General features: G+C 40.6%; 1 protein-coding gene across 1 annotated transcript; it reads left to right on the top strand.

The window, feature by feature from the left end:
• Positions 1-3,258: 3,258 nt before the first annotated feature.
• On the top strand, positions 3,259-21,825 carry C16H10orf88 (chromosome 16 C10orf88 homolog). Its single transcript, XM_049854876.1, has 6 exons — positions 3,259-5,621; positions 7,208-7,411; positions 8,418-8,490; positions 12,110-12,316; positions 16,454-16,908; positions 20,641-21,825. The coding sequence occupies exons 1-6, from the start codon at positions 5,458-5,460 to the stop codon at positions 20,873-20,875; spliced, it is 1,338 nt and encodes a 445-aa protein (XP_049710833.1). The 5' UTR covers positions 3,259-5,457; the 3' UTR covers positions 20,876-21,825.
• The last annotated feature ends 278 nt before the right edge of the window (positions 21,826-22,103 follow it).

Raw genomic sequence — 22,103 nt, 5'->3', positions numbered from 1 at the left:
ACTCTCGGTCCTGCTTGTCTTTTTCCTGTCCTATGTGCAGAAAGAGGGAAGGGAGGGGGGCACCCAGCCAGCCCTGCTCTAACCTAGTCCTGTCTCAGTGTAGAAAAACTGAATTCAGATTCTAGCTTCCACCTTATTTCATGGGATGATTACTTCTTATCCACAAGTGGGTGTTCAAAATGTGGTGAACAGGTGAGGATGGAATCAGTTATATACTGGGGTAAAATACAACCAGTAACCCAAGGCTAAATCTGATAAAATGATTTGTGATTACAAAGTGCGTACACATAAATTACCTCTTTGATTGGATTTAAGGTGAAGGGCATTGAGCTAAACATCTTTCCATTTTATGGCACTTCATTGTGATTGGTCTGGAGTGAGGCCCCACAATTTATTCTCTCTTATCCCCCATACCCCACACCCATTTCCTCCTCATTCCCCAGGCAACCTTTTTTTTCCCTTCCTTTTTTAAAATGTTTAACATGGATGTTTTTGGTATCTTTTTCAACAATCTATTTTGTGAAAATGATTTTTAAATTTAATAAAAACATTCTTTATAGTTCAAAACTCCAAAAATGAACTATAGTGAGTTCAAGTTTAGACATCCAGTATCTAAAAAGTTGAAGCCCTCTTGGTGCAATGGTGAACGCTTGGCTGCTAACGGAAAGGTTAGCGATTCGAACACCTCCAGCCGTTCCTCAAGGGAAAGACCTAACAATCTTCTCCTGTAAAGATTACAGCCGAGGAGACCTTACGAGGCAGTTCTGCTCTGTCTCACAGGGTTACTATGAGTCAAAAATTGACTTCCCAGCACCTAACAACAGCATACCAAAAAAAAAAAAAAAAAGCACTCTTCAATTACAGGTTCAAAAATAAGCATGTGACATTGACCAAAACCAAAAACCAAACCCACTGCTGTAGAGTCAATTCTGACTCATAGTGACTCTATAGGACAGAGTAGAACTGCCCCGTAGAGTTTCCAAGGAGTGCCTGGTTGATTTGAACTGCCAGCCTTTTGGTTAGCAGCCATAGCACCTGACCATTACGCCACCAGGGTTTCCATGACATTGACATCACCGTTATTTAGACTATGCCCTTGAATTTGTAAAGCTTTCTCCACAGACCTTAGTTTTACTTGAGGGTCAAAAAAGGATGATGGTGTGATGAGAGATATACTGAGCATGTGATTCTTTTAAATTAGCAGGGTGCCAACATGGCAGCATTGCATTAGTCCTAGAGATACAATATTGGACATAGGATTGGGTAGGTGGATTTGGGTCCAACAGCGGGGCTGAGGGCTGCCCATTTTATTGGGAAGGGAGTTGCTCTTGGCACACTTCAGGCTTTTCTCACCCAGAGCTTGGAACCCCAGAAGTTATTCTTCTGCAGTGCATGGTCAGTGTGCCTGCCTTCTGTGGTCTGCTTGTTCCTGCATGCAGTGAGCCAAGGCTGGGTCTCTGCACAGCTGGAAATGAGAAAATAGTGATGTGGGAGAAATTACCCAAAAATCATGTATAGATTCCACCCCTCTTTAACAGAGACCTTTCTCTGAGGCCTACACCCATCACGATTCCCAGCATTCTCTCTGAGCTCAGTACATGTTTGGTGGATTGAATCTACACATTAGTCTCCTGTGTTAGATGGACCCCGGCAGGCAAATCTGACTGGGAACAACAGGACGGGGTGAGGATGTGCCCATTCTCCATCAAAAGAGCCTGTGTGCAAAAAAGGGTCAAGGATTAACGACCAGATCTGTCTAAAGAGGGAAAATGGATCACAGGTTGACAGACATTTCTAGAATTAGGGCAGTTGGGACAGAATGAACATAGCAGTGGTATCTGGAAATTATGTCAAGATCAGTCCAACTGCAACTGTTAGAGATTTAAAGATTTTTTGACCCCAGATCAATTTGATTGCCCTCCAAAACCTATGTAGCTTGCTTTCTCCTTCCTCATCTCAAAAAAGGGCACAGCGATCCACCCAGCAAACCTAGTAGTCAACCTTGATTCTGCCCTTTCCTTCACCCCCAAATCCAATTCATCTACAAGTCTCCATTTTCTCTCCAAAGTATATATCCATCTTCACTGTAACCTTTTCATTCCAGGCCTCTACAGATTCACAATCCCTTAACTGAAACTGCTGCAGCCAGTTGTGTTTCAAAAATTGATTTTTTTTTTGGATTTTAGATCAGTAGTACATATAACACCTTCATTGAGGCTGTAGGATAGCACTATGTAATCAAATACATTAATATTTCTGCAGTGAAACATATTTATCCTGTAGGATAAATGGATAAATAAGGACCATAAAAGGATCATTATGTGGGAAAAATCAACTAGTGAATATATATATATATACTGTATGAGAGTGTGTGTGTAGAGAGAGACTATAAATTAGTACTTCTGATTCATAGGAAAAACTTTCAGTAAAACTTCAAGCCTATACAAGTTCAAAAGTTCACATATATTAAATAAATATGCATTCCGTCTGGTTACTTGAGAATCTTGGAAAAGATTATGCCTTCATCATCAGATACGAGAGTGGATCATGTGGTAGATTACATTTTCCCATTTCTTCATCCTCCCTGTAACCATACCTTTTCCCATGTATAGTTGCAGTTTCTTGCACTAGAGTTGAAGATATTCCAATATGACTTTGAGTTTGGCCAATAGAATGAGGTGAAAGTGAGTGTGCAAGTTCCAAGTCTAGACTGGTCCCAGGAGGAGGAAGAGAGACATGTGGAGCAGAGCTGCCTCAGCTGAGTCCGGCTTAAATCACTGGACCTCCCCCTAGCCCGAAGATGAGTGACCCTAGCATGGATCAGAAGAGCTGCCCAGCAGACTCCAGCCTAGACATCCAGCCCCCAGCCAACTGATAGACACGTGAACTTATTTTCATATGGCACTGAGATTTGTGGTTGTTACGTAGCATCATTGTTGCTATAGTTAACTGATACAGGTCAGGAACAGGATTCTTAAGGGAGAAAACAAGAAGATACATGGCCTTTCTAAAGACTTATTTCAGTGCCAGTTTTCGTGTTAGCATCGGTTTCTGTCTAGGCAGTTTCTGTCTATGGAGTAAACTGCCATAACTGCTTGCTAGGAAGTGCGTATTTCTCTAGGCAAGCAATGAACTGATTATACATTTTCATCATAGCATCTGGGCTCAGTGTCATTGTCACCACTACTGTCTCAGTCTTACCTGTAGTTAATACCATGTCTGCAGCTTTCCCGGTACTTAAGGAATGCACAGCAGGCACATCCTCGTCAGTGTTCAGCACTACACTTTTTTTGGCTTTTATTTTTTTGCCTGAAAATTTTTTGGCATAAGCATTGTTACCTGGTAACACGAAGTCTTTTAGAGTTTTGAACTTCAGGTTCATTTTCTCTTCCTCCCTCAGTCCCTACTACTGGATTACCCTTGGCTCGTAATACTTTCATCATTAGTCCATGGCCCCCTTTAAAAATTTTATTCTCTTACGAATGGATCACATTTTCCTATTTCTTTGTCGAGTAGTTTCTGACTGTATCCTCAACATTGAGGATCACATATATTGTAAAGGTTTTAGATTCTTTTATGTTACTTTCAAGGGTATTATTTTTAACCATTTAACTCCTTACTTCCTTTCCATGGAGAATGGTGTGCTCATTATTACTGGTATGTCATTGCTTCTTGTCCATCTCAGCAAAGAGAGCTGGGAAATATCTTTATCATCCACCCATCTATCTCATGAGTTCACAGCAGTACCTTTAATCCCAAGCCAACAGCACAGGGTTGTTTTAGACTTCCTCCTTTTCATATTTGTAATGTTACTGGGTGGAAACCCCAGGTCCTTACTTGGCATGACTCATATTGGCCAATAAGTGAGAGACCAAGGTGGGAGAACAAGAAAGCCACCTTTATTTCATTATACAAGGAAAAGGGAGTCAGTCAGATCTGCTGCTGCCAAGACTGCTCACCAAGGGCGGGCAGGCAGGCAGGTTACTTTTAAAGGGGTTTACAAGTTGGGAGTTCCTGCATCAGCAACATTCTTAATCATACTACGCCTGTGCAATGGGGTTCACATGTAACTGCCAAGCAAAAGCAGGGTTCAAATGCAAAGCTGGGGAATGGTGGAGGCCAGCAAAGGAAATGATTTTTCAAAACAACACTGTAGGGGAGGAAGCCAGGTAAAGAATATAGCACTCTTGGGGTCCTGCCTCACTCCGCCCATCTCTTTTTGGACATTGGTCATTCAAGACCAGGGTCCATTTTGAACTACTGCCCAGCTCAGAATTGTCTGGCATATTTTCAGGGAGGGGAAAATACTGGACGTATGCCTTTCATTGTGGCCAGTGACCTCTTGGTTTGTAACTATCTTCTAAATATTAAAAAAAAAAAAAAGTGGCTTTTATGTCCTATTTATGTGAATGTCTCCCTAAAAGCTTTCCCCCCCGCCCCCCAGATTGTCTTAGCTATTGTCCTTATGCCTCAGAGCCCAGTTGGTGTGTCTTTGAATGTGAATCTAGCTGGAGCTGGGTCACATTCTGTGTGCTCAAAGACAGGGAATAATGATTGCAATATTTTCTAAGCAGTAACTCCCTTCTCCATCAGTAAGAAACTCGCCTCCCATTATTCTCAAAATACATATTTGCTCAATTCCATACCACTGAGAAAAACCTACTAATGAGAGTTCAATATAGTTCTTTTTAATTTTTAGCACGAAGGTACGTTGTCAAAATACTCCCATCAGACACCACCCGCCAGGGCCCCAAACACCGCCCAGTCGATGATACTGTTCATGACTCTCATGTTAAAACCAAAATGCCTGCATCAACCTCAACTCCTCTCCATTAGAATGTGCGTGTGTGAGGGAGAGAAAGAACAAAATCCTAAAATCGACAGCCTGGTAGGTCAGTGCCGCTGCTCCAAAGCCGCAGGGGCGCTGCACACGCCGAAGCTAAAGGCCGAAAGCCTGGAGGCCTGTTGGGTCTGGAGGGACTTCCGGGCGCGTGAAGCGACAAGACCACACCTGCCTGAACGACAAACTCTCTTCTTTTGACCAACCCGTCCCCCTTTCCTGTCTGCCAGTCCAGCAACGGCCGACTACTCGGTTTGTTTTACCCAAGCCAACGTCGAAAAACGACTCCGCTTCCAACGCGCACTGTACCGCGCGTGGGCAAAGGCCTCGAGGCCGGCCTAGTCGCTGTCACTGCGCATGCTCCATCCACTGGGTAGCCGACTCCCAGCAGGTTTTGACCCCTGTTCCTTAATCTGGATATCATGCCCACGCGTATCTACGGCTGCTGGGTTCCAACGTTCTCCAGCTTTCTCCCCACAGTAAGGAGACGCCGCTAGCCTTGCTTTTGAAGCTGGGAGTACCGGAAGTTACTCTGCTTCCTCACTTCAGCTCTGCAGTGGCGGAAACTCAGGCACTGGAAGAGAGGTTCCGGGCTGGCCAGGGCTGGAGGCGGCGGAATGGAGGCCGGGACCGAGGACCGGGGACTGACTCGCCGCCCGACCTTGGCCTCCTCCTGGGATGCGCCGTGCGGGGCCCTGACACAGAGCCTCTTTCTCAGCCGGGGAGGTCTCGGCGCCGGGGAATTCGACTGGGAGGAGCTGCTGGAGCCGCCTGCTCCCGGGTGTGTGAGGCCGGCCGGGACTGGGGCTGCTGCGCTCGGTGACAGCCGCGCTCCTGAGGGACGGTGCGGGGAAGCGGGTGGTGAGCGGCGAGGGTCTGGGCCCAGGGCGGAGCTGGTGACAGATCTGTGCGGGGGAACCGGCGAGGGGCCCGGGAGCCGCGAGTCTGTGGTGGGAGTGGTCCGGAGTCTTCCGGGGCCACGGCCGAGGTGGCCCCGAGGGTGCGGGACGGGGCGTCCCGGGGCCACGGCCGAGGTGGCCCCGAGGGTGCGGGACGGGGCGTCCTGGGGGCCACGGCCGAGGTGGCCCCGAGGGTGTGGGACGGGGTGTCCTGGGGGCCACGGCCGAGGTGGCCCTGAGGGTGTGGGACAGGGCGTCCTGGGGCCACAGCCGAGGTGGCATTGAGGGTATGGAGGTCTGGGCGTCCCAGGGGCCATGGCCAATGTCGCCTTGCGGGTGTGCGATGGGGTCCTGCGGGAGAGGACCATAGGTGTGGAGAGGGGTGGTGAGAGGGATCTGGAAGGTGACCCGAAGATGCAGAGTTCCTTAAACATCACTCTTATGTTAATCGTGACAATCAGGACTTATGTCAAAATCAGAAATAGGGTACAGAACCCCATCCCGAAATTAATTAAAACCTTCTGTGGATCAAAAAAGTGCAACTGTAGAGAACCTCAGTAAGCTTAATTTTTAAAAAGATAACACTTTTGTCTTTTTTTGCATTCTGTCCCCCCTACCCCTTCCGACCCATTCCTTTGTCCACACTAGGTGTCTACTTTATTTATTTAATTAACTGGTTGCCGTTGTTAGGGGCCATCTAGTTGGTGCTGACTCAGAGCGACTGTATGTATGGCAGAAGGAAACACTGCCCAGTCCTGGGCCATCCTCACAGTAGTTGTTAGACTTGAGCCCATTGTTGTGGCCACTGTGTCAGTCCATCTTGTTGAGGGTCTTCCTCTTTTTGGCAGATCCTCTACTCTACCAAGCGTGTCCTTTTTCAGGGACTGATCCCTCCTGACAACATTTCCCAAGTATGTAAGACGGAGTCTCACCATCCTTGCTTCTAAGGAGCATTCTGGCTGTACTTCTTCCAAGACAGATTTATTTGTTGTTTTGGCAGTCCATGGTATGTTCAATACTCTTTGCCAACACCACAATTCAAAGGCATCAGTTCTTCTTCGGTTTTCCTTATTCATTGTTCAGCTTTCACATGGATATGATGCAATTGAAAATACCATGGCTTGGGTCAGGTGCACCTTAGTCTTCAAGGTGACATTTTTGCTTTTCAATGCTTTTAAGAGGTCCTTTGCAGCTGTTTTGGTTTTAATTAAATGCAGTGACAATTCTAGGGAGTTGAGAAAAATGTAGAGGATCAAGGAAGGATAGAGGTGTACGCACTGGTATCTAAAGCATCATTTAATTAGATGTTCTGTACTGAGCACTTGTTGGGTGGTTGGCAAGGTTTGGACCTCAAATACAAACATAAATGAAATATATAAGCAGACATGCCCTGTAGTGTCACATGTGGGTCAAGAACAATATTTAGAGAGCTATACTGTGTAATATTTTTAACAATTTGTTTTTCCAGCCAGGATCTGGTGGTTTTGCAGAGGAGCCTGAACAGCCAAGATGAAAACCCCTGCTTCCTTCACCTGACGTGTAACCCTGATGGAGGTGAAGAAATGGTTTCTATTGGCATTTTAAGTTCAGCAAGAAATATGGAGGTGTACTCAGGAGAAGAGTACTGTGGAACTAGCAGGGGCAGGAATGTTTGTGCTCTCCTGGATGACAGGTTCGTGACTTAGACATGCAGAAGTATTCTTTGGAATTAGCGTTTTTGTTTTTTCCTCGGCATTTGCAATAGGTAATTCTCTGACATTGGTGCCAGACATTAGAGAAGAGAGGAAAAAACGTACCAGTAGGCATAGAACTTTGAGCTGTTTAAGTGATCTTAAAGAGACTGTAATTGGTCCTTTATCAGTATGGAAATTTGGAGGTAATAGAGGGGGGTGATTTGGTAGAGGGTCATAGCTAGTTAATGGAAGATTCTGGACTGGAATGAAGCCTTGTAACTTTTTCTTGTTTCTTTCCTTTAGCTCACAGAGGTCTGTTTTCCAGAAATGAATCGGTCAGACAGTCTGGAACTTTGAACACATTTTCTTTTAGGAAGCCCGTTATACAGTGAAACCTGTGAGAGTTGGAACTCAACGGGACTGCCTTGTTTTTCCAGGTCTCAAAAGTTTTCTGCTTTTGACAGGGTGCAGTCTTACCACTTTTCTATTGCTCATTTTAGTGGAAAATATTTGAGTTTTCCTTCTTTGATAGGTTTTCACCCTACACAGATTCTGGCTTTCTCAGGTTTTACTGTAAATGTTACATGAATCCAAAACTGTGCCACACCAGCTTATTTCACCTGTTCCTCAGCTTACTGTACTTTGTGATTTTTTTCTGGTCTCTTACAAACATCCTATCCTAATCTTTTCTTAATTTAATTCAAAATATGAACTATTTTATACTCTGTGCATATTGGAAATAATAGCTATGCTTATTAAACTTTTAATATATGGCCTGTGCTACAAGATTGTATGTATGCTATCTAATTTAATTCTGCCACATAGTAAGTGACAGACACAGTGTTTATACCGAGTTCAGTTGAGTAGGGAACCCCAGTTCTTTATGCATTACCGGGCAGACAGACTCTCAGAATTTAAGTGCTGGCCTGGAAACAGTTTGTTTAATGTAACTGTTAAGTCATAATGTATGAAAGTAAAAAGAAATGTATACTTTTCTGTTTTTAGCAAACATGAGAAAATTATTTTTTTTAAGAAATATTTAAAATTGGAGTCTTCCACACATGCTTGTAAAATAAAGGTAAGTCATCACGAAATTTTAACTAATTTGACAATTGTGTTTGTGCTGTATAGACCTATCTTCTGTTGGTTTGGTCATGCAAGTTGTCCAGCTTGAACCCTAATTTTAGTTCAGAAATACTTAGTAAACATGTTTATAGAAATTCATTTTCTAAAAAGTCATCAGTCAGTTTTAAGGTTGAATTCTTCATTCAAAATTTGACCATTTATTAGCTCTGGAAATGTAGTGGCATGTACTGTTGTTAATACAGTAGTGCTATGTTTTGAAGCCTTGGGAAACTGAGCTAAAAATTATTGCACCTTTATATAAACCTGTGGTGCCAGAAAAACCACGAGTATTTTTAGCCACATTATATCAAGAAGGCTGGAACAGAATTAGAGAAGTTACGGTGAAGAGAACCTAAGAGTTACGGGTATTTGGACTGGTGTCTTGAACATGAAAACTATTGTTGAGGTGATCTCTAGTGACGTCACTGGAATCTAGGGAAAAGGTACTGAGCTACAAATCCAAGCCCGGAATATTAATTCAGCTCTGTTGCTGACTGGCCGAGTGGCCTTGGGTAAGTCTTTTTAAAACCTCTTTGGTCTTACCTTATGGGTAGAATTAGGGGGATGAAGAAGATAAATCCTTGGATTTTTTTTTTCTCCCTAAAATTCTACACCTCCTATTGATTTCATAGTTGATTATGATGCTTAATTTTTTTTCTGTTTTTTTTTTTTATTGTGCTTTAAGTGAAAGTCTATAATTCAGTCTTCTCATACTAAAATTTATACGCACATTATTATGTGACCCTAGTTGCTCTCCCCATAATGTGACACTCCTCCTCTCCTCCCTGTATTTCCCGTGTCCATTCAACCAGCTCCTGTCCCCCTCTGCCCTCTCATCTCACTTGCGGACAGAAGCTGCCCACTTAGTCTCATGTGTTTATTTGAGCTAAGAAGCATGCTCCTCACCAGTATCATTTTATGTCTTATAATTCAGTCTAATCTTTGTCTGAAGAGTTGTCTTTGGGAATGGTTTTAGTTTTGGGCTAACAGAGAGTCCAGGGCCATGTCCTCTGGGGTCCCTCTAGGCTCAGTTAGACATTTAAGTCTGATCTTTTTTCTAGAATTTGAGGTCTGCATCCTACCTCTCTCCTGCTTCATCAGGGACTCTCTGTTGTGTTTCCTGTCAGGGCAGCCATTGGTGGTAGCCGGGCACCATCTAGTTCTTCTGGTCTCAGGCTGATGGAGTCTCTGGTTTATGTGGCTCTTTCTGTCTCTTGGGCTCATATTTTCCTTGTGTCCTTGGTGTTCTTCATTCTCCTTTGCTCCAGGTGGATTGGGACCAATTGATGCATCTTAGATGACCACTTGCTAGAGACTTAACTTTTAAAATAAGAAAAAGGTGATTTTTATAGGAAGCACATTGCAAACTTAGAGGACTGATTATTCTAAGACATTATTTTAGGTAATATGTAGTAATAGTGGAGCTCTGATAGTGCAGTGGTTAAGAGCTTGATTGCTAACCAAAATGTTGGCAGTTCAAATCCACTAGCTGCTCCCTGAAAACCCCATGGGAGCTCTACTCTGACCTGTAGGGTTTCTATGAGTTGAAATTGACTCTGTGGGAACAGGTAATAGTAATGCATATGAAGAGGTTTAAATAAATAGATTCATTCACTAAGTTTTTAAGTGCCCGCTGTATACCAGACACTGTACTAGGCATTTAGCAATCGGTTATAAAAAATAAATTAGAATGCCTGCCCTCTCATTCTTTATAATCTAGTTGGGGCTGGAGGGAGAGACAGATAATAAGCAGATTAAATGAGTAAAACAAGTAGAATAACTGATGGTGAGACAGGCTATGGGATTAAAAAGCTGAGGGAGGTTTGGGTGGTAAGTGTGTAAATTTAATGAGGTGTTTCCTTAATTGTTGAGGACAGTCACATTCTTTGTGCCACTCAAAGTTTTTTGATCATGAGTCTGGTTTGAACTGGGTCTTCCTGTGACATAAGGATCTGTGTGTGTCTCTGAAGGTGAATATTATGTAACTGTTCTGTGGAAGTACATGGGAGTTCAAAGGGTTGTTTCATTTAGGGGAATCCTAGCATCTGTATGAAATCTTGTTCTGGGGCAATAGTATATGAAAGCTAAAATAATGATAATCGTTACTGATGGCATGATTTTCAGCACTTAGTGATAGGTATTGTAATGTTACCACTTAATCCTCACCACTAGCACGTGAAATCATTGTTATCATCCTACGTTTTACTCCTGACTCAGGTCTCGGCATTTGCCCAGGGCCACACAGGCTGTAAGTAGCAGAGCCATATTTCGAACCCAGTCTGTCTGATTCTAAAGCCTGTTCCCTTTCCATTTTGCTAGTCTGCTGTCCACACCACACGTGAAATGTCCTTTGGCTCAGAAGCATGGCTGAAATGAGGCAGCATGAAGTGCTAGAAAGACTGCTAGGATAGAAGCCAGGAGAGCTAGGTGCCAGGCCTGATTTTACCAGTCAGGTAATCCTTTGACAGGTCAGGAAATCACCCCAACCTCATCTTTCTTAACGTGTAAACCAGCAAGATAGATTATCTTCACATTCCCTTATAACTCTGAATTCTAAAAGGCTGACTTATATTTAGTGTTTTAGTAAAATGCTTTGGATGGACTTCTGGAAAGCCTTTGTCACGTCTGGGGAGTCTGGATGGTGCAGAGTCCACAGGGGCGATGCAGCCCTCAGGGTTTGAGAACGCAAGAGATGAATCTAGAGGCGCAGTTGATGATGCTAGAACATTTTATTAAGCAGTGCTTTTACAAGACAAGACAGCAGTGATACTGATGGCAGGGCACCCTGCAGGTGGACGCACAGCCAGCTGGCTGGGAGGTTGTCCTTCTGAAGATGGTTCCTAAGTGGGTGATCTCTGGGGCTACATTTTATGCCCCAGTGGAGCCCAGCTGCTAGTTTTAACTATTCAGCTGTTAGTTTGAGCCAGTCTTGTAAGGGTAAGCATTTTAATCCTCTATGAAAGTTACATCTGCTGTGCCCCTAGAAAGTTCCCTTGCTGTCACCATTGGGGTCTGTTCTTAAATGACTTCTTTTGGAAAGTCCCTTTGCCTGTCACCAGAGCAGCCTCTTCTTTTCTGATCAGCTTGCAATTTTGATGTTCTACCTCTTCTGTGTATCCTAGGAACACGTAGTGAAGGGGCCTTGCCTAGCGCTTAATGGCCACTCAGCTGCCCCTTGTCACAGCCACTTTGTGTCCTTAAGGATACTGTAGTCTTATTTTGTATTAAATGATATTATAGCATGTTGCAGTGTGTTAAGGTCTCATACTGGTATAGTTTATTTTCAATTCCTTAAATAAGTAATTAAAACTTTATTTTATCCCCATTTTGTATTTTACATGTAATCTTTTGGTTCGAAAAGAACTTTTTAAATTTAAGTAGTTCTTCTGAGCTGCATAATAAATTGGAAAATTTTCAATGACTATTCTAGAGAGCAGTTAAAAATATACTTGAAGTTAGTTTTTGGATTCTTGAATACTTTACTCTCTTTAAGTAATACTACAAAGCAATCTTAAATGCTGATTGTTTTAATATCATTATTGTTTTCTGGAACATTTTTTGTTTTGTACTAGTTGCTCTCCTTTGGTGAAAAGCAGTGTGTATTCATCAGTAAAGTTGTGGTGCACATGAGACCGGTCTCAGCAGATTCTTCACCAAGCTCTTCCACTCTAGGATCAAGGATAGACCTGTACAGGATTCAAACTGTAATGGAGACCATGGGGACAAAGTTATTACCTGGAGCTGAAGAGTTGACGGATATGGTTAGGCTTCAGCAGCGGGTAAGCAGAAATGAATGTCTTACTAGATATCAAAACAGATTGTTTTTAATAAAGGTGTTTACTTACACATGGGGTTGCCATGAGTTGGAATTGACCGAACTGGTTTCTGGTTGGTAGTGACTTAGAATTTTTTCTTTGAACTTTTTTTATTGATTTAATTTTTATCTTTGTTTAGCTTTGTAAACATAACAGTGTATAGATCAACTCACTCACAAAGTGTTTTGACTGTAGATTTTCACAATTTTCCATGAATTCATTCTCTCATTCATTCGGCAAGTATTTATTAGGCACCTTTGAAATGGGCGATGCACTGATTGAAGCACGTTTGAGGGTACAAGACGATCAATTCTTTAAGGGTCTTTAGTGATGTAAATGAAGGGCGAGTGATCAGGAAAGCCTTCCTGAAGGAGATGACATTTCTTCTGAGCCTTTGAAGAAGAGGGGTAGGATTTGGCAAGTAAATTTGGAGGGAGGTGATTCCAGACAAAGAGATTAGGATGAATAAATTCTTCAAAACTAGAAGGAATAGGTTGTAACTAGGAAAAAAAGTTCATATTGCTGGGAACAAAGGCAAAATCTAACGGTATATTGGGACTAGATCATAGAGAGCTTTACAAGATCATTTAAAAGTTTGTAGATGTTTTTGAGCAATGTTTAAGAAATTTTAATCCACTGTTATGTATAAGGGGAATCAGAAGGAAAAAAATGAGTCAGGAGAAAGTGAGACTACAGGAAGAAACCAGCTACATGGTTACTTCTTTAACCCAGATAAGAAATAACGAGGGTCTGAACTGGGAAATAGCAACATGATGCTGGATTGTGAGATGCTAAAACAGTGGGTTTGTCAACTAACTGCATATTGGCATTTCAGGAGAAATAGGAGTCAAGCATGAAGTCGAGGTTTCAAGGATGATGATGCCAATAATGTAAACAGAAACCAAGGGAGGAGGACATTTGGGGCACGTGAACAGTTTAATTTGGGGCATATGGAGTTTTGGATGTGAATGAAACATTACCTGGAAAGATCCTATAAATATGTGGAAACACAAACTGGGGCAGTTGCATGAGTCTTCAGGTTTGTTGGGAGGGAGTTTTGAGAGTCGTACCTATAGTAGCTGACAGGGAAAGTGTGAAGGGAGAGATTGAAGCAAGGAAGTAAGATCCCTGGACAGTAGCTGCATTTGGTCAGGATACAGGGAGAGAAAAAAGGAAGAAGACATAAAACAGAACTCAAATTCTTAAAAAATCCACACTTACTAGAGAATTGAGGTTGGAAGAGTCTCTGAGACTGTGGCCCTGAGATAAGCTTTAAGCCTTAAACCAGAATTATCCCTTGAGGTCACCTTTTGGCCAAATAACAGATTGGTTCATAAAATAATATCACCCATGAGTAATGAACTTCTTTAAAAAATCATCTGTGTGAGACCAAGTGGTCGAAAATTACTGTAAAGCAAAGATGAGAAGATAAAAGGGGGCAGGGAAACCAGAGTACTGGAAATGGAACAACCAGAATGGAATGAATGAGGATGGTGACACATGGTGAGAAATGTAACCAACATCACGGAATGATTTGTGTAGAAGCTGGTAAATGGGAATCTGATTTGTTTTGTAAACTTTCACTTTAAAAACAAAGTATTATTTAAAAAAAAAAAAAAAGACAGCAGAGTGATAGAGTAACAAGAGAAGAGATTTGATACTGGGCGACCTGAATTCAAGCTGTAGTCCTGAAATGATGAATTCTGTGTCTTTTGACAAGCTGAAGATGAATGTTCTCATGGATAAAATCTAAGTGAGAATACTGCTAAGATCACAGGGTTAATGTTAGTTTAAAAGAAATAGTCCAAACGTGGTGAATGTAATTAATGTCACAGAATTGTAAACTTAGAAATGATTAAAATGGCAAATGGTTTGTACATGTAGCTCACCGCAATTAAAAAAAAAGAAATAGTACAAATAAAGGACTCTTTGTAACTTTTGTGTAGCTTACAAATATTAACTTAGAACTATTAATTATTGAAGCAATGTGTAGAGTTAGGAGAACCAGGGCAGTTGATGATCATGGAAACTATGGAAAGCAGGGTTTCAAAAAATGCAGAGATCTGTACTTTTCTTTTTCTGTCACCATTGTCTCATCTCTGTACCTCAGGAGGGTCCTAACTGGTCTTCTTGCTGTGGTACAATCCATTTTCCACAGTGCAACCAGAATGATCTCAAAGGGCAGCTCAGACCTCGTCCTTCCCCCGTGTAAAGCCCCCTGACTGCTTCCCATCACACTCAGAATGAATCCAGATTTTCCATCCTGTCCTCTATGATCTGAGCCCAGCTCGCTTCCTCAACCTCATCTGCTGCATCTCCTTGGTCACCTTGCTTCAGACATTCTGATGTGTGTATTTTTCAGATACCAAAATTTATTCCTACCCCAGGACCTTTGCGCTCTTCGCACATCTTGGCATGGCTGGCTTTCTCTTCTTATTCAGGTCTCAGCTTCAATGAGACCTCCCCCAGCCACCTCGTTTACAGTAGCCTTTCCCTCTAAACCCGTATCATAGTTTCATCAGAGATCTCTTGACCACTTTTTTTTTAATCTTTCACAGCTGTTGAGCAGCAATAAGTGTGGGATGATATCTCCTCATAAGAATCAATAGTAGAATTCTGTTTTGAATGTACTATATTGCCATATAAATTAACAGTTAGCTATGGTAGAGGTAGGAGCCTTGATGGTGCAATGGTAAAATGCTCTGCTGCTAACTGAGAGGCTGGCAGTTTGAACCCACCAGGGGCCCCGTGGGAGAAAAGGCCTGGCGATCTGCCCCCATAAAGATTACAGACTAGGAAACCATCTGGGGCAGTTCTACTCTGCCTTAATAGGTTGATATGAGTCAGAATTGACTCGACAACACACAACAGCATGCTAGAGATAGTTTTGCTTTTCTCAAAAATTTAAAAAGCATAACAAGGACGTGCCCTTCTCCCACATGTGAGCCAGAATTTTCAAATGAAATAACAGTGCATAGCCAGTTAAGGTGAGGCCACAAAACATTAACTCTATTATCCTACAAATTCTAATAGTGGACAGCCAAGAGGGAGCTCACTGAAAATGCCACAAGGGTATCCATAGAACATCTTACTTTGAGGAGTACAACTTTCTGGTGTAGCCTTCATGGAAAACTAGGTGCAAAAGATATGCCAAGTTAAAAATGAGTGATTTACCTTATGTTGATAGTTGAGTGATACAATTCGAAGAAAATTACTGATTATTGTGACTCTTGTGAGAGTACCGAATTTTATTAGAAAATTAAGAAGACCTTTTTAGTGGAAATCCTAAAGTATGCCAATGCCATTTTAGTTAGCATGCTAGTGTTTTAATTTCTTTTTTTAGGAATAACTACAATAAATGATTAAAAATTCTGTCTCTGGAGTTGGGTGGCCTGGGTTCAAGTCACAGTTCTGCCACTTACTAGGTGTGTTACCTTGACCAGGTCACTTTAGCCTTGATCTCCGTCATTTAATTTTGGGATAGCAGCCTGCTTCACAAAGGTGTTGTCTTAGTCATCTAGTGCTGCTGTAGCTGAAATACCACAAGTGGATGGCTTTAACAAAGAGAAGTTTATTCTTTCACTGTCCAGTAGGCTAGAAGTCTGAATTCAGGGTGGCAGCTCCAGGGGAGGACTTTCTCTGTTGGCTTTGGAGAGAGGTCCTTGTCATCAGTCTTCCCTTGGTCTGGGAGCATCTCAGCGCAGGAACCTCAGGTCTAAAGGACGTGCTCTGCTCCCAGGGCTGCTTTCTTGGTGGTATGAGGTTCCCAACTCTCTGCTTGCTTCCCTTTTCTTACATCTCTTGAGAGATGAAAGGTGGTGCAGACCACACCCTAAGGAAACTCCCTTTACATCGGATCAGGAATGTGGCCTGAGCAAGGGTGTTAACATCCCACCCTAATCCTTTTTAACCACAACCACACATGGCCTAACCAAGTTAATACACACATTTTGGGGGGGATATGATTCAATCCATGACAGGTGTTATACAAGGATCAAATGAGAGAATTCACAGTGCCTGACTGAAAGCAACTGCTCTAAAAGTTAGCGATCATTATTGTTATTTTGTGAATAGTAACATTTCCTTATTTATCTTGTTTAGAATTGTATTCCTTTTGGAGAGCACCTTCAGTCAGTTTGGGGAGATACTGGATACAAGCATATGATTGGACTACAATTGTCATCTACTTCAGGAGCATTAAATAAGTCGTCCTTCCCGCCTTTTCCTTTTAGAGCTGGATTGACACCTGGAAAAGTGACTGAAGATTTAAAAGCTTACATTGATAAAAATACACAGCCACCTGGTGAAGGAAATACCGCAAACCTCAATGCATGTGAAAGCGTGTGGCAAAGCCATGGTCTTCTTGAAGATGACCTTAAAAATTTAGTATCCTCTTTCTTACCAAAGAAAGCAAGCGACAACTCAAATATACCTACCTCTGAATTGCTTCATTTTCTCCAGAATTTATGTAGTCAAGTTAACCTTCTTCGTGTGGGAAATAATCCTGAGTGTCAGAAAAAGATTACCAAGCCTGGTAAAGGCATTGTTGGTGTTGCGTAAGTGTTTATTTTAAACATTTAAATGTGGTTTAGATTTGGTAGGTGAGAGAATCAGCTTAAAGGAAACAGAGTTGTCTTAATGTGTACCGCTCAGAAATCTGCTTCCAGAAGTACTTTTAGGAGCTTTTATATTTTATGATTAACACACTTATTTGGAATAAATATTCTTCAGAATAAAATGGATTGCTTTGAAAGGAAGTAAGTACCTACAGGTGGAGGTATTGAGCACGTCTCAGGAATATTTTGGAAGGGGTACAAGCATCAGATAAGTTTGAGTAGAAAATTATCTGCATGTATGGAGTGGAGCTTTGGAGCCATAATTTTGTGTATTGTTTTTATTTATGTTTGTACTTTATTTTGACTTTGTGAGTTAAGCAGATTTTTGTAACATAAATTCTTTGTAGATCATGTTTGGCCTAGGCTAATTTTGGAATCAACAGGGTATAAAGTTTATAATTATGTGGAGAATACAGGCCCTCCCTTATCATCTGATCGCATATTTTGGCAGTACAGGTGTGATTAGGAATGGGTATTTAGTATGTTCCTGGTCCTCTACATAGATATAATGTGTTGAAATAGTGCTCTCAACTAGAATTCAGGACTTGGGTCATAGTCCTGGCTTAAGTACTTTGCCACACTGTTTAATCTCTCTTGGCTTAGAGTTTTTATCTGAAAATAAGTTAGTTGTATTAGTTTTTGTTTTTTTTTTTTTTATCAGTTTGAAACTAAGCAACACTATCAACCAACAGTATCTAACTGATTTTTATAGAAGACTCCATCTAGCAGTAGCAAAATATATATATTTTTCAAGCACCAATGGAAGATTCACAAAGATAATTATATCTTCAGTCATAAAGCAAAGCTGACCAAATTTAAAAGTATTGGAATCATATAAAATATGTTTTTGGACCATAAATGAGTCCAACTAGAAATTAAAAATAGAAAGACAAGAAAAATCTCCAGACACTTTGAAATGACAACACACTTTTACGTACTCTGTGGTTCAAGAGAGGGGCATTGATGATTCAGTGGTAGGATTCTCACTAGTGTGCAAGAGGACCCGGGTTTAACCCCTGACAGTGCACCTCATTCATAGCCACCACCTGTCTGTCTGTGCAGGCTTGTGTGTTGTTATGATGCTGAACAGGTCTCAGTGGAGCTTCCAGACTAAGACAGACTAGGAAGAAAGGCCTGACAATCTACTTCTGAAAATTATCCAGTGAAAACCCTAAAGTTCATGACAAGTAGATCTGCAGTTGATCTTGGGGGTAGTACAGGACCAGGCAGCATTATGTTCCACTGTGCATGAGGTGCCCCTGAGTCGGGGGCCAACTTGATGGCAGCTAACAACAACAACATGGTTCAAGGAGGAAGTTTCAATGGAAGTAAAGAGTGATTTGAAAATACAACATATCAAAATCTGTGGGATGCAGCTAAGGAGTAGTGAGGAGTGTAGATGTAGCAGTAAATGCTTACATTAGAAAAGAGGAAAGGTCTCAAATCAGTAATCTAAATTCCTACTTCAAAATCAGAAAACCAAACCCACTGCTGTCGAGTTGATTCCAACTCATAGCGACTCTATAGGACAGAGTAGAACTGCCCCATAGGGTTTCCAAGGAGCGCCTGGTGGATTTGAACCACTGACATATTGGTTAGCAGCGGTAGCACTTAACCACTGCAGCACCAGGGTTTCCATTCCTATTTCAAGAAACTAGGAAAAAAATAGAGCAAAATAAACCAAAAAACAAGCAGAAAGAAGGAAATGATAAGAACAGAAAATAATGAAAACAGGAAAATGATTGAAGCAGAATACCGGTTCTTTGAAAATTTTAGTACAATTAATATACCTCTAAAAAAAAATTTTTTTTTTTTTAACAAGACTGAGAAAGATGAAAAGAGAGAAGACGCAAATGACCGATACCAGGAATATAACAGGATATCACTACAGATCCAAGAACCATTAAAAAGTTAATAAGGGAAACTCTGAGAGTATGGTCCCCAGGCACCCTTTTAGCTCAGTAATGAGGCCACTCCTGAGGTTCACCCTTCAGGCAAAGATTGAACAATCCCATGGAACAAAACAAGACTAAAGGGGCGCAGCAGCCCTGGGGAAGGGACTGGAAGGTAGGAGGGAACAGGACAGCTGGTAATAGGGAACCCAGGATTGAGAAGGCAGTGTTGACATGTCACGGGGTTGTTAATGTCATACAACAGTGTGTGTACTGTTTGATGAGAAACTAGTTCTATAAACCTTCATCTAAAGTTCAATTAAAAAAAAAAGAAAGTTAATAAGGTACTAATTCTTTAAAAACTACAAACTGTCAAACTCAGCCAACATGAAATAAATAATCTGAATAGTCCCATAACCATTAAAAATGCTGAATTAGTAATTGGAAAGCTCATGAAAAAGAAATATTCAGCCCAAATGGTTTCACTAGAAAATTCTACCAAACATTAAAAGAAGAATTAATACCAGTTTTTACTCAAAAAATAGAAGAGGGAAGACTTCCCAATTCATTTAATGAGGTCTGTATTACCTTGATGCCAAAACTAGATTGTTCTAAAAAAAAATTAAATACTTAGGTATAAATTTAACAAAATATGTAGAGGGTCTGTATACTGAAAATTATAAAATGCTGGTGAAGGAAATCAAAGAAGACCTAAATAAATGTAGAGACATACCATGTTTATGGATTGGAAGACTCAGCATAGTGAAAATATGTCAGTTCTCCCCAGATTTGTATACAGGTTTAACACAATTCCTATCAAAATTTCAGCAAGATTTTTGTAAATATATATGAGATTATTCTAAGATTTATATGGAAAGGTAAAGGAATTAGAATAGCTAAAACAGTTTTGAAAAAGAAGAACCACTGCTTCATTTCAAGATGTATTATTACAATATTCAAGACTGTGTGATATTGGAAGACAGAGACATAAATCAATAGAATGGAATGGAGAGCACAGAAATAGCCCCGTGCAAGTAGAGCAAACTGATTTTTCACATAGGTGCAAAAGCAATTCAGTGGAGGAGAGGTAATCTTAACAGATGATGCTGAAGTGATTGGATATCCGTAGGCAAAAAGTGAACCTTGACCTAAGCCTCATACCTTCTGTGCAGACATTAACTCAAAATGGATGGTGGACTTAGATGTAAAACATCAAACTAAAAAACTTTCGGAATATAGTATAGGAGAATATCTTGGGGAGCTAGGACTAGAGACAGTTCTTAATATTTGGCACAGAAAACAAAAACAATTAAATCGTTAAATATTTCACATTTGGCAGATTAGAAAAGAACTTTCCAGTATTTTGGTAAGGTGGTTTGGAAGAAAGAAGACAACTGTTTAAATTACAGGGTTGCTTAGGGAAGTCCTGGGAAGATACACTTGGAGACCTTAAATTCGGCAAGATCAGTTTCAGTTTGGAGCTCAAAATTATTAAGGTCCCTAGAAACTACTTTGAGGATAGAGATTCTATCACCTTCATTTTTGTATTCTTGTTTCAATTGTATACTTAATAAATGTTTATAGAATTAAAGAAAAAAGATTGTGTTTAGACCTTCAGGGTTGTAGTTGTCTGTTGTGTCTGCATAGTAGAATCTGAAAATACGTTGTTAAGGAAATAGTACAGTTGTAGAGACAAGGATCAGCAATGTATGTGGGCTGCTATTGAAATTTTTTTTTTTTTTTTTAGCATATTAGGGATAATTGTTTCATTTATTTTTAGAGTGGAAGAGCAACCTGTTTGCTCCTACTTGGAAAAGCTTCTTTCTAAAAATGTGGAACTGATGGAAAAGAACCTGATGGACTACATCGATCGGCGAATATGTAGACTCCAGGAGCACATAGATAATAAGATCGCTCTACTGGTAGACTTGCTGCAAAACGCCAAGTCCGTATCTCCTGGGATGCCTCTAAGACGTTTTGTCTCTGGAGAAACACTTTCAACTGGAGACCGATAAGCACTCAACGTATATAATATACTACAGATGTTTATTACATATTATTACAAAACCAAAACCCAAAAACCTTTATGGAAAGCAAGTATTTCATGCCCTTTCAAGTGTCATCATCTTATGTAAAGTTACCTCAGTGTTCATTTTTAATGCATTCGTTACTGTAAATCCAGTATTGTGCACTAAGAGTCAACATGATCGGGTCATAAGTTATTTTTGTTAGCAATATTTTTCATTCACACCAACATTTATATATACTTCTGTGTTGTTTAAGTGTTTAAATTTATAAGGATTTCTAATGAAGTTCATTACTTTGTACTGTATATGTGTGTAGTTGAAGTACTTTTATTTATACAAAGCTCTTATTTTACAGTTGTAGCATATGAAAAATAATGCTTAGAGTATTTGATATTTTTGCTTTTTATAGTTGGTTGTTCTTAGGAAATTGGAGACTTAAGACTTGGAAACTTTAATTCAGATCACCTATTTAGCTATGTATTGTTTATCTCAGCTAAATGATTAGATGTGTTGTTTGGCACGTGTAAAGCTAGTTCACATCAGTGCTGTTAATATAATTTGTTCTGTCACACTGTAGCAGTAGATAGAGAAGCAAAACTCAGAGCTGGCCTCTTCCGTGTTAGGATTATTACCTTGGATTTGGTATTTGATATAAGATAACAGAGATAGTCTTCGTTATCTCAGTAAACTCAGAAGGTACAAGGAAGTCTGTCCTTTTTTGTGCTGGGACAGGTGGTTCTTTCCACAGCCCTTTTCTGGTGTGTTTATCGTGGGAAACGTTGAGGCTCTGCACTGAGGATTAAAGCATATAATCTTTAAGGAAATCACAGTTCTCTGTGGCCGCTTAATTTTCAGAAATTATAAATATTAAATATATTTTAACAGGTAATCTATTTGTATCTAAAAATAAATGCATTCACTCTGGAAACTACGTAAGTATATAGAAAGATTTCCTTTTCAACTACTCTTTGCTTAAAATGTTTATTTTTTATGAAAAGGAATTATTTTATACTCATTTAATGTTTTTTAAATTGAGGGTTGATTTATATATGTTCATTTTTATCACACTACAAAGTCGACACAGTATATGGAACACATTGTGACCGCAGTCACTTACAGATGTGTATGTCACTTTTTCTAGTTCTTTCTAATTTATTGAGGCATTCACAACATACATAGCTTTGTGATAGCATTTGTTTTGACACATAGGAGGAAT

The sequence above is a fragment of the Elephas maximus genome, chromosome 16, assembly GCF_024166365.1.
Source record: "Elephas maximus indicus isolate mEleMax1 chromosome 16, mEleMax1 primary haplotype, whole genome shotgun sequence".
In the NCBI taxonomy this organism is placed as follows: domain Eukaryota; kingdom Metazoa; phylum Chordata; class Mammalia; order Proboscidea; family Elephantidae; genus Elephas; species Elephas maximus.
This window is presented reverse-complemented; position numbering and strand designations above follow the sequence as displayed.